General features: G+C 43.4%; 1 protein-coding gene across 1 annotated transcript in view; it reads left to right on the plus strand.

Moving 5' to 3' along the window:
- Positions 1 to 14,678, plus strand: part of BMPER (BMP binding endothelial regulator) — a 163,199-nt gene that overhangs the window by 108,219 nt on the left and 40,302 nt on the right. The window contains exons 12-13 of the mRNA XM_074150866.1: positions 568 to 897; positions 8,077 to 8,413. Coding sequence (XP_074006967.1) covers positions 568 to 897; positions 8,077 to 8,413 — 667 coding nt within the window. The remainder of the gene's footprint in view (positions 1 to 567; positions 898 to 8,076; positions 8,414 to 14,678) is intronic.

Genomic DNA, 14,678 nt, shown 5'->3' on the forward strand with positions numbered 1-14,678 from the left:
AAAGACTTTCTAATCATGTCTGTGTCTCTCTGACTGTGAGAGGGAGACTGGATGAATTGCTTAGACTAGACATTTCGTGTTTGGAAAGCTGAAGCTAGGTGGGAAGGCGCCCATCAGAGATCTTCAGAGTCGTGTGTGCTCTGCAAGCCCAGGGCTCTGCCTGCTCTGATACCATGAGTGGGCCTTGTATTTTCTGGAAATGAAATATTTTGAACAATTTCACAGGCATTGTAATAAACTAAACTGTTCGGGTGGTAGAGACTTATGTTTAAGAGACAAACACAGACATTGGGAGATGTGTCTTTGGTTCCTAGCTACAGGTTAGCCTTCCTATGCTGCCCCAAGGATCGATTGGCCTTTAGTTCCCGCCCGCTTTGGGAAAGACTTCTACAAAAGCCATAAAGCTTCTGTTTCTGAAAAATATGTATTCCTAGTGGGTGTCAGCCAAATCTTCCCTGTAGAGCAGACAAATTAGGTGAGAGCGGCAACCTCTAAGTTCTTATCAATTGCTTTTTTCAAACTTTGACTGATCCTGATATGGCACTTTTGTTTCTCACTCACCTGCAGAGCCTGGAGTTTGCACTGTATTTGGAGACCCTCACTACAACACTTTTGATGGACGGACATTTAACTTTCAGGGAACATGTCAGTACGTTTTGACGAAAGACTGCTCCTCCTCTGCCTCGCCCTTCCAGGTGCTGGTAAAAAACGATGCCCGTCGGACCCGTTCTTTCTCCTGGACAAAGTCAGTGGACCTTGTGTTGGGCAGAAGCACTGTCAGCCTCCAGCAGCACCTCACGGTGAAGTGGAATGGGACCCGCATCTCACTACCTTGCGAGACACCACAATTTCAGATCGATTTGGATGGCTATTTACTGAAAGTGACAACCAAAGCAGGTAGGGCTAGTGTGTGTGCGTGTCTTCTCCCTGAATTACTTCTCAAGCGCAACATGAACGGTAGTTAGTAAAAAAACATGATAGCAGTAATAAATGTAGTTATAACTCTTTAGAGATCTGAGGAACCCAAAGTGCTTTCAAAATCCCCGCATCCCAAAAGCAGACAGAGATTCCATCTATGAGTTTGAAGTCTTTTCAGAACATTTACCTGGACAGGCTGGAGAGCTGGGCAGAGAAGAACCTAAAGAGGTTCAACAAGGGCAAGTGTCCTGCACCTGGGGAGGAAGAACCCCAGGCACCAGTATAGGTTAGGGGTGGACCTGCTGGAAAGCAGCTCTGAGGAGAAGGATCTGGGGGTCCTGGTAGATAGTAAACTATCCATGAGCCAGCAATGTGCCCTTGTGGCCAAGAGGGCCAATGGGATCCTGGGCTGCGTAGGGAAGAGTGTGGCCAGTAGGTGGAGGGAGGTCATTCTCCCCCTCCGCTCTGCACTGGTGAGGCCACAACTGGAATACTGTGTCCAGTTCTGGGCTCCCCAGTTCAAGAGAGACAGGGAACTACTGGAGAGAGTCCAGCGTAGGGCAACAAAGATGATGGAGGGATTGGAGCATCTCCCTGATGAGGAAACGCTGAGAGAGCTGGGACTCTTTAGCCTGGAGAAGAGAAGGCTGAGGGGAGACCTTATTAATGCTTCCAGGTACCTAAAGGGTGGGTTGAAGGAGGATGGAGCCGGACTCTTTTCAGTGGTTCCGAGTGACAGGACAAGGGGCAATGGGCACAAGCTGGAACATGGGAAGTTCCATTCAAATCTGAGGAGAAACTTCTTTCCGGTGAGGGTGCCAGAGCCCTGGAAGAGGCTGCCCAGGGAGGGTGTGGAGTCCCCTTCTCTGGAGATCTTCAAGCCCCGCCTGGATGCAGCCCTGAGTGATGTGCTCTGGGCAGCCCTGCTTTAGCAGGGGAGTTGGACTAGATGGTCTCTAAAGGTCCCTTCCAACTCTGACAATTCCATGATTTGCTAAGCTCTGTTTCATTCTGCAGCTGACAATTTACTGCCTGCATGGACAAATGCGCCATGATTTTCACTTCCAGTAACTTGAGTGGCTTATGCAAGGTCATTGTTTGATATCTACAATTAAGAAGAGAGAGCAGATTGGTTCTTAAACATAACATTCAGGTTTTTTCCCAGTTGCAGCAACAAACCTTACAGTCTAAGTCAGCATTTATATAAAATCATAGTTACTAATGGCTGGAATGAGTTTATGTTGTCAAATTATGGAAACATTTCACCGGGGCTGCCCGGCGACATGGAGCTCCTGTTTTTAAAACCAAGGCCAAATTTGCTGTTCAGTGCCATCTTATTGGGTTTGCTTTGTGCTCAAGTAAGAATTTGTCTGCGAGAAACAGAGTCCGCAGCACCAGAAGCAAAAGGAAGCCAGAAACTTCAAAGAACCTGGTACCTCATTTGTAGAAACAGGGAGGGGAGACAGCAGACTCTCAGGTCTCTTGAGTTCTAGAAAATACCTTAATTGTCAAAATGCTAAATGAGAGGACTTACAATTGTTTTGATAACCTGTTCTGAAACTATAGTATCCTTGCATAGGTAAACATTGAAGGGAAGTTTAAAACTTTCTCATTAGCATGTGTTAGGTACTACTGTTGTCCTGAGAGATTTGACTTAGACAGTGAAGTACTGTTTCAGTGAGAATACTGTTTACTGTTAATTCAATTAAATGCCATGTGAAAGCAGTGAAACCAATCTTTCTTATGGAGTGATACGGTCACAGGCGTGACGCATAGTCATACTAGCGCCATTATCTAGCACCGTTTTTTTTCAAGGGGGACACTAGCAGCCACTGTTGAGCTGAGAATTTAGACACCTGTTCATATAGCCCCTGGAAATGTAAGTCTGCATAATGTGGATCCCAGCTCTGGGCTCATTCCTCAAAGTGGCAATGCAGATTTTTGTGGCTGTCTGTAAAATGCACACAAGTTGACCATTATTCACAACTTCTAATTAAAAGCATCTTGAGAGTTTCTCTTTGCAGCCAGCTGAACGCTATGAATTCTGGCGATGTGGATTTCATTAGCCAACCACAGGCCAAGGAAAGGTTTTCAATTGAAGATGAATGACAGCTAATCCTGCTGCTATTCCATTTGTCTCTGGTGCAAGCCTAATAAATGACTACACACATCCTTGTCCATGTGTTGGCAGAGGGAGTGCAAACATGGCATATGACAACATACCAAGCAGTGTGTAATCACTGCAAATTATAGCCTAAATAATTCCTCCCCTTAACGGAGCAGGATCAGATTTCTCTTGCTGAATGCAGAACGATGGGCCAAGTCCCGCTTTCCTTAGCACGTAGGGCCTGGAAAGCAGCAGAACGGCATGGCTCCATTTTGCTGGGAGAGGACAAGCAGCAGAGAGGCTGTAGAGAGGAGGAATGTGCTGAGTAGAACTGGTTTAAAGATAAATTTTTTGTTCTGCAGGAAATTCTGAGTGCCGGAGCAAAAAATTGAACAGTTTTCTCTGTTTCATAATGAAACATGGATTTTTTTTAAAATACATGCTTTCCCAGTGTAGAGTGAAAAAAGAGGGGGAGGGAGGAAGTAATGAAAAATAAGCAAATCCACTGCACGAGAAGCAAAATTCAAAGTAAAATTGGGCTGGGAAGTGCAGGGTCTGGTGCTTACAGCCCAGCCAGCATTCCCATGGCTTTTGGTTTTCCTTTTGCAGAGCTGGGACCCGAGCCCTGGATAAAACAGGGGAGCTCAAAGCTTGAGGAAGCCTCGTGGTCTCTGGTTACAGGGCAATCTGCATGGCAGGGCTGTCCTGGAGTTGCATACCCTGATAGTCCACACTTCCAGGCAGCCCACCAGGCGAGCTGGCAGGAAACCAGCTTGGAGCCTTGCCGGTGCTGGGTTGGAAGTTCATTGAACCCGATATGTCTCCCTGAAGAATTTCAGTTCTGATGAATTGGCATTTTCCAGTGAAAACCTGTTTTGTTGCTAAATTCCTCACCAGCTGTAACCCTGGATGCCATGCAGCAGCAATTCTGGCACCCTGCGCTCGCAGGTACTTTGTCGCGGGTGTGGTTGGGAGGGTCTTGAGTCCTGGTCTAAAATTCGTGTGTTAAAAAGACGAGAGAGCAGAGAGTCACAGGGCTGGTGTTACTCATCTGTCCCTCTAGAGCAGGAGTGTTTGTTGTTGTGGTTGTTTCTGTGCTGATCTTTTGCATGAAGCCACTTCGCTGAGGCTTTCTGTACCGCTTTGGCACTAAATCTTTAGGGAAGAGTGGTCTGCAGTTCTCGAGGATGCCTTTACCGTGAAAAATCCTGCAGAACAATTGATGGGAGTTCCCAGCATGGGGAACTCGGTGTGTGATGTGCATAAATCCAGAAGGACTTTTTTAAAATTCAGTAGAACACATAGTGTGCTAAGTTAAGAAATCAAGTAACAGGTTGGTTAAGCATCCTTCAAAGAAAGGGGAAAATTGGAAACCCCTAAAAAGTAACTCAGAGAATATTCCTTTTCTGCACATCCCCAGATGGGACAGATACTCCATCCTTTGGCTTGACATCTCTTGGATTCTGATCCTTGTCCAAGTGAATGGGAAACTCATTCATTTTGGGGGGAGGGGAGGAGAGGAGGTTATAGGCAGTAAAAAACTCTTCCAAACAATTTCTGTCTGCCAAGGAGACCATTTCAAACACCGCTCCATAGCATAATCCCGCCTGTCACAGCTCTTGTTGGTTTACAGAAACCAACTGAATTTTCTGCTTGTGAACAATCAAAAAGACACACACTGCACAGTGCGATCGGGCTCAAACAAAATTATCATGTGTAGGAGTAAATACCCTTCCTCATTACCCCAAAAAGGGAATAAGCTCCATTATGGACAGAAACCTTTACGCTGTTCATCAAAGCTAGAAATTACCCTTCCATTTGAGCAATTACAGCAGAATATAGTGCAATTAAACAATACCCAGCTAGAGGAAAGTACATCCTTTTGTGGCAGTTAAACTGTGAGTCTCTTGAATCAAATCCAGTAATCAAAGCAGGAATCTCTAGATTTAAAAATGTGCATTTTTATATGCTGAGATGAAAAGTCATAATTCTGTTATTCTTGTCTGCATACCTAGAGTTCACGGAGGAACATATAACAAGTCGATTAACTTAACTCTCACAAAGGACACACAACTATTCAGGATAATTTTAGAGTTAACCTTTTGTAATGAATGTGAGTTGGTTTCACTGAAAGTCAGTAAGTCTTAGCTTAAGAAAAAAACGTTGTAAAAGGAAAATTAAGATAGAATCATTGGCCAGTCTTTTGTGACTCTGCTTAAAGTCAGCAGCTTCTGAGGGAGCTCATTTGGGGAAGAAGTTGAAGACCCCCTTAAAAAGTGGAGTTATTTTCTGAAGAAAACTGTCTGAGAATTTGGATCTTGATGCCTCAAGCTTTGAGAAAGTTTATATGCTTCTCAAGTCTGAAGAAATCTTAGTTTATAAGTTAACGACAAGGTTTTTCTAAATGCCAGCACAGCAGTATAAATCTGGTATCTGCAGATCAAGCTATGTTTTGTTTTGTTAAGCGTTGTCAGAAGCAAAGACAGCTGGAATTTGAATTTGTCCAGCAGTGATAATGTATGAAGCAGCTTAAAAGGCAGCTTTCCTCCTTGCCACTGTGCTGGCCTCGTTAACAATTGCAGTCTTGCACAATGTCTCAGTTGGCTGGGTGTAAAGTGCCTTTGGAGGAGGACACAGTGGCCCTATCCATGCTGGATTTATTAGGTAACTTAAAACTGCTTTCAGGCATAGTCAGCTCAGGTCATATTTGTACTATTGGTGCTAACCTATAGTGATAAGAAAAGATGGTGCAATAGATTGTAGTGACTGGGGGTGCAGAATTGTCTGCACAACCTTGCTGAGTAAATCGTTCCCCAAACTCTTTGTGACAGGATGGAAACCGCACAAGCGCCAGGACAGTATGTACTGCTGGCAAAAGACCCCTTCTGTAGGCATTACTGCCGTTTGAGCCTCACCCTGTTTCTCTGTGGCGTGGGTAGGAATTGTCATTGGAGACAATGGGATGCGTAGCTAAAGGAAGAGGTTCCAGCTTTGAACTGAGTCACTGGTATGTTAATTACTTACATGAGGATAGGGCAGGATTTGGATCACATAGTCACAAGCACTGATTTACAAGAGGAAAGGGTGATGCTAAGCTATCCCTCACAGCAAATGTAGAAAGTTGGAGGGAAGCCCTAGTCCTGCACTGTGGATTGATGCTGTTTGGTATTCTTGACCAGGCAGGGAGAAGAGGTTAAAATCGGGATTATTGCGTTTAAAAGCAGGTTCCTGTATTTGTCCTTAACTAACGGCTGCACACAGGTACTTTATGGGAATCATAGAATCATAGAGTTGTCTAGGTTGGAAGGGACCTTTCAGATCATTGAGTCCAACCATCAATCTCACTCTGATTAAAAAAAACATCACTAAACCATGTCTCTAAGCACTATGTCAACCCGGCTTTTAAATACCTCCAGGGATGGGGCCTCAACCACTTCCCCAGGCAGCCCATTCCAAGGCTTGAGAACCCTTTCAATGCAAACATTTTTCCTAATATCCAATCTGAACCTCCCCTGGCGCAACTTGAGGCCATTTCCTCTTGTCCCATGGCCTGTTCCTTGGGAGAAGAGACCGACCCCCCCTGGCTACACCCTCCTTTCAGGGAGTTGGAGAGAGCGAGAAGGTCTCCCCTCAGCCTCCTTTTCTCCAGGCTGAACACCCCCAGCTCCCTCAGCCTCTCCTCATAAGACTTATTCTCCAGACCCCTCACCAGCTTCACTGCCCTTCTCTGGACCCTGGAGACTCTGGAACAAATTAACATCAACAAAATGATTTGTGATCTTCAGATGAAGGGTTACTGCAGAGGTGTGAAGTAGTAGCATTCATTAGACATTGGAAATAATTAAAAGAAAGGCCGTTTTTGGGTAGAAGATAAGCAGCAGTAATTCTTGGTGGTGTTTTTATCCCATATGATACCAAGATTGCTTTCCCTTATGAGATACATACTTACTCTTCAAAGGATGGAATTCCTTTAATTTACAGTCACCCAGGTGAAAACTAGAAGTTTAGTCTCCACCTGATCTATGGGCCCTGTAGAGTACCGCTGGAAACAGAAAGGCATTCAGAAGGTAGTTTATTCCCTCTGCATTAAACACCCATGTTGTGACCCAGAGCTGCCCATTTCTCTCCATCAAAGAGAAGGCCCAGACAGCGGACAAGCTAGACACCTAGCTTTTAGGTGGGTACAGACAGGTAAAATGGATTTCACCTACAGAACGCAATTTTGATTTTGAGGTACTAGAAGTGCAAAATCTTACTGTAAAGCAGATCGTAGCAGAGCACTTACATCCCAGCCACTAGATAAAGGTTAGACATTCACCAGCGTTCTTCAGTGCTGCTGACTTACGAAGACAACTTCAAATGGTTGGTAATTAACGCCTTTTGAATGAACAGTTTGAATCCAGTTCAGAATGGCTTCTTACAACAGTTTTACCCGTCTGAAATCTCTTTGTGGTCATCTTTTTAACACTCCTTACCCACGCAAAATAAGGTACTTGTACTGGAACAGTTGTATTCACCAAAATGGGTGATCAGCGTCAGCTTTGCAGGCAAAAAAAGGATGTTTTCCATAAGGTGGTCACTGGTGGGGTCTCATGGGGCATGGACACCTTCATATGCCCATGACCTTTGCAATGGGTGACAATGGCTGAATTTTTGGGTCCCCTGCAAAATCAGCTAGAAACTTACCGTGGCAATTTTCACTTTGCAGAATTTTGCAAGAGCTCTCTTTCAATGCTGAGAGTAGTTCTGCCTTGTCTCCACATTTTTTAGGATAACCCCATTCATTAGCAAGGAGAAATAAAAATAAACAGAGACAGGCATGAGCGTATTGTAATTGACTCTGATTTAAGGAACACTACACTTGCCAGAAGCACTTACTCCCGGGAGGTATATAGAAATCTAACAACATTATCAGGAAGAAGCCAATGGCTTTGTTTAGGTTCACATGAACACTGTTTCACAAACATAAAGCGCAGTTTCTTATCCTCAATTTCTTCTTCTCTTTTTTTTTTCTTTTCTGTGTGCATGTTTTTTTCTCATCTCTGTATTAGGCTTGGAAATCTCATGGGATGGAGACAGTTTTGTGGAAGTCATGGCTGCACCGCATCTGAAAGGCAAACTCTGTGGTCTATGTGGCAATTACAACGGGCACAAGCGAGACGACCTGATTGGGGGGGACGGGAATTTTAAGTTTGACGTGGATGACTTTGCTGAATCCTGGCGTGTGGAGTCCAACGAGTTCTGCAGCCGCCCACAGCGAAAACCTGTGCCCGAGCTCTGTCATGGGACAGTCCGGGTAAAACTGCGAGCTCACCGGGAATGCCAGAAACTCAAAGCATGGGAGTTTCAGAGCTGTCATTCAACAGTGGATTATACCACATTTTACCGGTAAGTGTGACTTGCTGCAGAGGGATATAGTAAGTTACTGTGTGAGGAGAAAAACCACACAGTTGGCCCAATTTCAGTAGCTTTTGTGCACATGTTTTGAGTTGCTTTTGCTAAGAATTAATATGCAGGCTTAGGGTTACATTAGGATGAGTTTTCCTGAGTCAGGAATCAGAAGGAGATGGTCCTGAGCTAATAAAGACTCAAGCAGCCAACAGTGAGAAAGGTAGGCAGGCTTGTGATCACCTAGAGGAAAGGTACCTTTGGAGACTGAGGAGAGAGGGGGAAGAGACTTGAAAACATTTTGGTAAACTCTTTTCAAAGTCAGCTCTAAAGTTGAGGCTGACTTTAATTGCTATTACTTGTCACCCAGAGAAGTGTGTCTTCCCAGGAGCATTTTGAGAATGACTTTATTAAAGCAGGGATATTAAATATTACTAGTGCCTCTTGGATGGTGTCGTTTGCGGGTTGAGAGTTTGAATGGAGAGAGTTAACAAAAAGTTCAGTGCATCCACATCCTGCCCTGAGAGCAAAGGAAGACAGATGAGGATCTAGAAGCCTTGTCTGAGTGAATTATTCCAGCATTTTTATCTTTAAAATGCTTCCAGTCTAAACCACAGCGACATAATTTCTGTTTTTTAATTGGCATGAGTTTATTTGCCCCTTACTCAGTAAACAAAATTGGCTTTTCTTCTGATTGCCTGACATAAAAGATAAAAGCAACCCGAGTCACGGTTGTGTGATGGTGGATGGAGCTGCCTGATCTCTGTGCTCCCAGCTTTCCCCACTTGGGCACATCTGCTGAACTATTGAGCTTATTAGGAAAAGCTTTCTAAAATGACTCCATTTCCCTCATGAATTGCTTTTCCTCTTCTTTTATAATGAGACAGAAAGACTTTTATCTACCCCAGCAGAATATGTCTGGGACTGGGAAATGCTAGAAGATGACACAGCTTGGCTTGTGGGCTACGTGCTGCTGCATTTAGTTTGCGATAGTGTATCCCCATGCCAGGAGCCTGGCAAAGAGTGAAGATTATGTTGTGTGCAGGTTATAGTACTTTATCTTTCCCAATGGCTGGAGGCACAGCAGAGAGTACTAGGGATGTAACACATACAGACACTCTCTCTCTCTCTCTCTCTCTCTCTGTTGAATGCATTTCAGCAACATTCCCATCTCGCTTCCATCGTCCTCTCAAGGTAAGTGATGACAATACAAATGGAAAACAGGCACAGAGAGATTTGTTGCATTTTGCAGTGGATTTTTTGTTCCCTTTTTTGTAGTAGCTCGTGATTAATTTAGTGCAATACACTTTCTGACACCACAGCAGAGAATGATTTCTATTTTGTCTACAGCAGCCAGAAAAAAAATCTTTACATGCTTGCATACAAGAATTACCATAGAGCATTTCTGTTGCTTTAAAATGATGTCTTCTGTTTGTCCGGGAAAGACAACGAAATCAAGCAAGTATTTAATTTGATTAGGTGCTTTTGTAGAAAAGTCTACTTTTCCCCTAAGGAAACTTTATGTTGAAATGACCATCATATTCTGTCAGAATTGTCTGTACATTTGCTTCCTTTTAGATGTTGCCAGCTGCTAGAATGCTCAGCTCCCAATACAGAAATCTACTAAATGATATTTAGTAGAATGCTACTTCTCATTAGAAAATGACAAAGTTGTAGCAAGCAATTAATTCAATGACCATGGCCATTTTTCATACTAGGAAATTCCTGCAAGGAGGTAATGATTATGGGACACACATTCAAGAAAGTTCTGGTAACCTTTCTAACATTAATCTTTGCATATATAAATATGTGTCTGTGTGTATATAAGTATAAATATGAGTACCTAATTGATTTGCATTTTTCATTATTTTTTTTCAAAGAACCCATTGCTGGTGATGTACTTTTGCAGAGAATTTAAATTACCATTAAAAGAAATTTAAATTAACATTTACATCTTTTTTGCTGAGGTCTTCTAGAAAAGCATATTTCGGCAATGTTTTCTAATTTCAGGCTAGGTACACCTAAAATTTTTCCAGTTCTGCTGTTTCTGACTATGAGCAAGCTCCTAGCAGTAAGAGAAGTGAAGAGTCAGAATGGTAGGGTCAGGTTCTTTCATTTTTCTATTCATCTCCTCTTTGAATTGAATAGCTTCTCAGTTTTTACCCTCCAACATTACATATTATGATGTTTTTCCATTTGAAATACTGCATTCTCAAGAGTTAACCTTTCTTGGTCATTCTTGCCTATATTATCAACATTGCCTCATTTTCATTATGCTGCTCTGGTAGTGACCTGCTGTTAATAGGAATTCTCAGAAATAGAAATAAACTCAGCAGGAACATTACAAATTAGGGTGTGTTTTCTCCAAACACCAAAAAAGGCAGTGAACAATGCTTTGCAAACATTTGTCTGACATTGTGTTACTGAGGAGATTTCTGTGAAGATGTCTCAAATTCATTTCAAGTCTCATTCTTTTTACAGCTGTAGTTTCTCCTTTTGTTGGCGATCCAAAAAACATATACAGCAAGATTGTCGTGATTGTCTGGTGAAAAGGATATGGTTAAATGGTTTTAAGAGTAGAGATCTACCTGCATGGTTGTGGGGTGAAGAACTCCTGAGCTTGACCTTGGTAGATCTGTGACACCGTAGGAGAAGTGGTTACACACCTTGCCCTTAACCCTTTTTTTTTGATGTTGTGACTTTGGTTACGCGTGTTTTTGTGCAAAGCGCATGGTAGAAAAAAGGAACAATATAAGCGCACAAGAAAGGATTTTGAAATAGTTCAGACTGCAAACTAACAATTTTACCGTCTAATTTTACACCACTTTTAATTCTTTGTTTTGTAACTAGACACGTTTTATGGGCTTTTAATTGCGGTTTGTTTTGTTTAGTTTCGACTTGGTATTTTTTGTTTGTCTTTAATGCATTGCTAGTTGTTCAGTACTCATGAGTAATACTCTAAAAATAAAACCTAGGGTTGAACTTTATGGAGGCAAGCTTATTAAGCGGGGAAACAATTTTGAATTTCCAAGAGATTTTGGTAAAGCCTGGGTGAAGAAGAGGTTAGCAGTGACAGTCGTTGCCATTGCCACTTGTTTATTTTGCTATTTTAATATGGTTAAGCATCCTGGATTAGTCCTTGCCAAAAAAAAAAGAAGTTACTAAGGTTACTCAGTAGCAGGTTTTTAGAGGCGATACTTTGACCATGGATAAAGTAAAGCTCATACTCAGGCTCCTGAAGCTGCTCATGAGTATAAACAGCACTAAAATTAGGTGATACTGTCTGAATTTCTCATGCTATTGTTACCAGAAGAAGCTCTATCACCTTGTCAAGAAATATTACGGTACTATTTAAGCTCTTGGGTGAGGCTTTGGGAAGCTTAGGGGACATGAGGAAGAAGAGGACTTTTGGTGCTCACCAAGCCCTACCCTGTGGATGATCTCATGGTTTGTCTTTGAGCTGTGTTGGAACAGGGACCTGGAGGTGACTGCAGCCCTGGTGAGGCCAGGGAGCGATGTGGCATGGGGAGGAGGTCCCCAGTGTGCCCCCATGCCTGCTTTGCTTGGCCATGGCTGACGCCTCTCAGGAGCCTCCTTGGGGGCCACAGGAGCAGACAGCCCCAAACAGGGGTGTGGGGACCACAGCGAGAGAGGCACAGCAACCCTGCTCGATACAGGGTCATGTTGGGCTGCAGGAGACACCATAATGGAAGGCTCAGGATTAATATTCCTAGTAACACCTGCCCTTGTTAGCATCTGTGGCTTTCTAGTAGATTTTTTTATCATAGTTTGTTATCACCAACAGATTTGGACATGATGAATGTGACATCAACATGATATCAGTTGCTGAGTTCATAAGTGATTAGTTAGACATTGCTCAGGACTCTCACTATTGCTATAACTTTGGAAAAATATTCAATGTCTTGCTTTTTAAATTTCCCCATTTGAGATTTGGAAATTTGTGCTTCTAACTCTTGAGACAAGTGTTTTTATTTCTATTTCTCTTCCTATTATTATAATATATATTTGTAATTGTTGCTCTTATTATTAGTTTTAACAGACAACAACATATCAAATAATTAGTTACTCTTTTCTCTTTTGTAATTGTCCTAAGAGGTATGTTTTTCTCTCAAAGACTTGAATTTAATCGTATTCGGTCTTTCATGGCAAGCAGTAATTAACGTAGTAATAGCCTCATTTGTTTGAATCTGTCAATCAAATACATTCAGGAACTGCAAATCTACTTTATTGCAATTCTTGTCTTAGCTATTCCTTGTGACTGTGCTGACATTACTCCATCTTAGCTTTCAGTTAATGAGTTTCTATTTTGGTTAACCAATTAACTTTGCATTAACTATTGCAGTCTTGCAGTTTTTCTAAAAAATTCCCACTTAACTAGAGAAAATACCATTGTTTAGAGTTAGAGTATAAACTTCAGTGTTGTGCAGTCCATCAGCTCCCCGTTATTAAGTTTGACAGACATGCCGTGAATGGCTGCAGAGAGCATGTGAGCTGTAGCATTGCTAAGTTAATTATGAGCTCTATTTAAAAGACAGGCATCAAGGGTTTGTGGCTCTGAAGCAGAAGGTTTGAAGGTTTTTTTTCCCTTGTTAACAATGATGTCCTACAGCTGTAAAATTCATGTGGTTATGCCCCTATGTTCATTCAGCAGGGATGGTGCAAAAGAAATGTAGGCTGAAGAATGACTTCAGGAAAGCTTGTTTCGAGTGTTAAAGGGGTGGGTGGAACCGGGATCTCTGGAGCCCTCTGTGTGCTGCCAAGGGTGCGTATTGCAAAATTCTCACCGCGAGGTTTTCTGCTCCTGGCTGTGCATATGGGCACAGCAGTCGCCTGTGCTGCTCCAGCTGAGGCCGGGCTGCTCCAGGAATGGCCTGTGGTGTGACCGAAGGGCGGCTGGAGCTCTGACTGCTCACCAGGATGGTTCCTGCCCCTGCCGTTGCTCCTGCACCACCCTCCACATCTGTCTCTCCAGCTGTCCCAGGCCAGAGTTGGCCTGTCCCCACCTTCAAGATGGGACTTCAAGTGATGTTGGCTCAGAAAAAGGACTGACGGCAGGAAGCCATGGCTGGTCTCCTTGCAGACCTGACACAGAGCAGGGTCTGTTGCTCCCACTCGCCCTCGTGCTAAGGCAGGGACGTTCCTGCGCCTGTCAGACTGCCTGCCTGAAGCTGGCCCTGAGCCTGGGTACCAGCAGCGGCGTAACCACAGCAGAGAGGAGCTCAGGATGAAACTATTTACTCCGCTTCTTGGGCAAATTGTCACTGAGCAGCTGTACGACCCAGGGAGCTTCTGGTTAGAAAGGAATTTAAAAATATTTGAAATAATAATTGTATTTTTTTTTAAAACAAATCTGCACCAGGAGTTTCCTACAAGCTAGATGCACCACTTTCCTGTCTGCTCTGTTCAGTATCCTTTAGTCTTGAAGTTACTTGAAGTTGAAGTTGGAGTTCTTGTTCAAGTAACTCACTTGAAGTTACCAGTGGAGCTTCAGTTGCCTGCATTGTGAAGTACCTAATAATTCAGGCTTTCTGTACTGCTTTATATCATTCTACTTATACAAGGTGACCCTTTGCAGATCTGCATGGGAGAAGTGCACAAAGGACTAAGCCTAAATGCTTAGCCGCTGGGAGAGCCGGCGTTCCCAGTCCTTACAAGAGCACTGGTGCTTGGGAACACGTTCTCCACACGTATCTGGGCGGGCTGCCTGCTGCCTTTACTTTATGCCCCTACACAAATAGACATTTTTCCCTAAACGGCTCTTAAATGTCAGGCTGTGTGTCTTGTGTAAGGCGGTAATAACCTCACTGAGGTACAGGTAGGAGGCCCCATGACTTACACTGCTGGTGACTGACGGTGCTAAACTAACGGGAGAGAAATGGACCTTCTGGCGTCTGATGCACTTTGGGATTTCTAGAAGCAAGCATCAACCCTCGCTACCTCGGTGCTGATGATAAGGAGTCCTGCAAAAACGCCACATGTGCATAAGTCTATAGATCACCACTGTTTTAAGCCTGCTCCCTCTAGTATTCTTCATCGGATGTAGCCAAGAGTGAGTGTGAGCTGCCAGAAAAATACTGTTTAGATTTAGGGATTAGAAGTTTGGATTTGGACGACTAGGTTGAGCGGTCAGAAAAGATAAATCTGAAGCCAAGCTGAGCTCAATTATCTGCAGATCATAATTCCTCTTCATCTTTCCCCCACGCCCCTGCCCCTGCCGGGGTATTTTTCATGTAACCAAGCCCCA

Source organism: Numenius arquata, chromosome 7, assembly GCF_964106895.1.
Source record: "Numenius arquata chromosome 7, bNumArq3.hap1.1, whole genome shotgun sequence".
In the NCBI taxonomy this organism is placed as follows: domain Eukaryota; kingdom Metazoa; phylum Chordata; class Aves; order Charadriiformes; family Scolopacidae; genus Numenius; species Numenius arquata.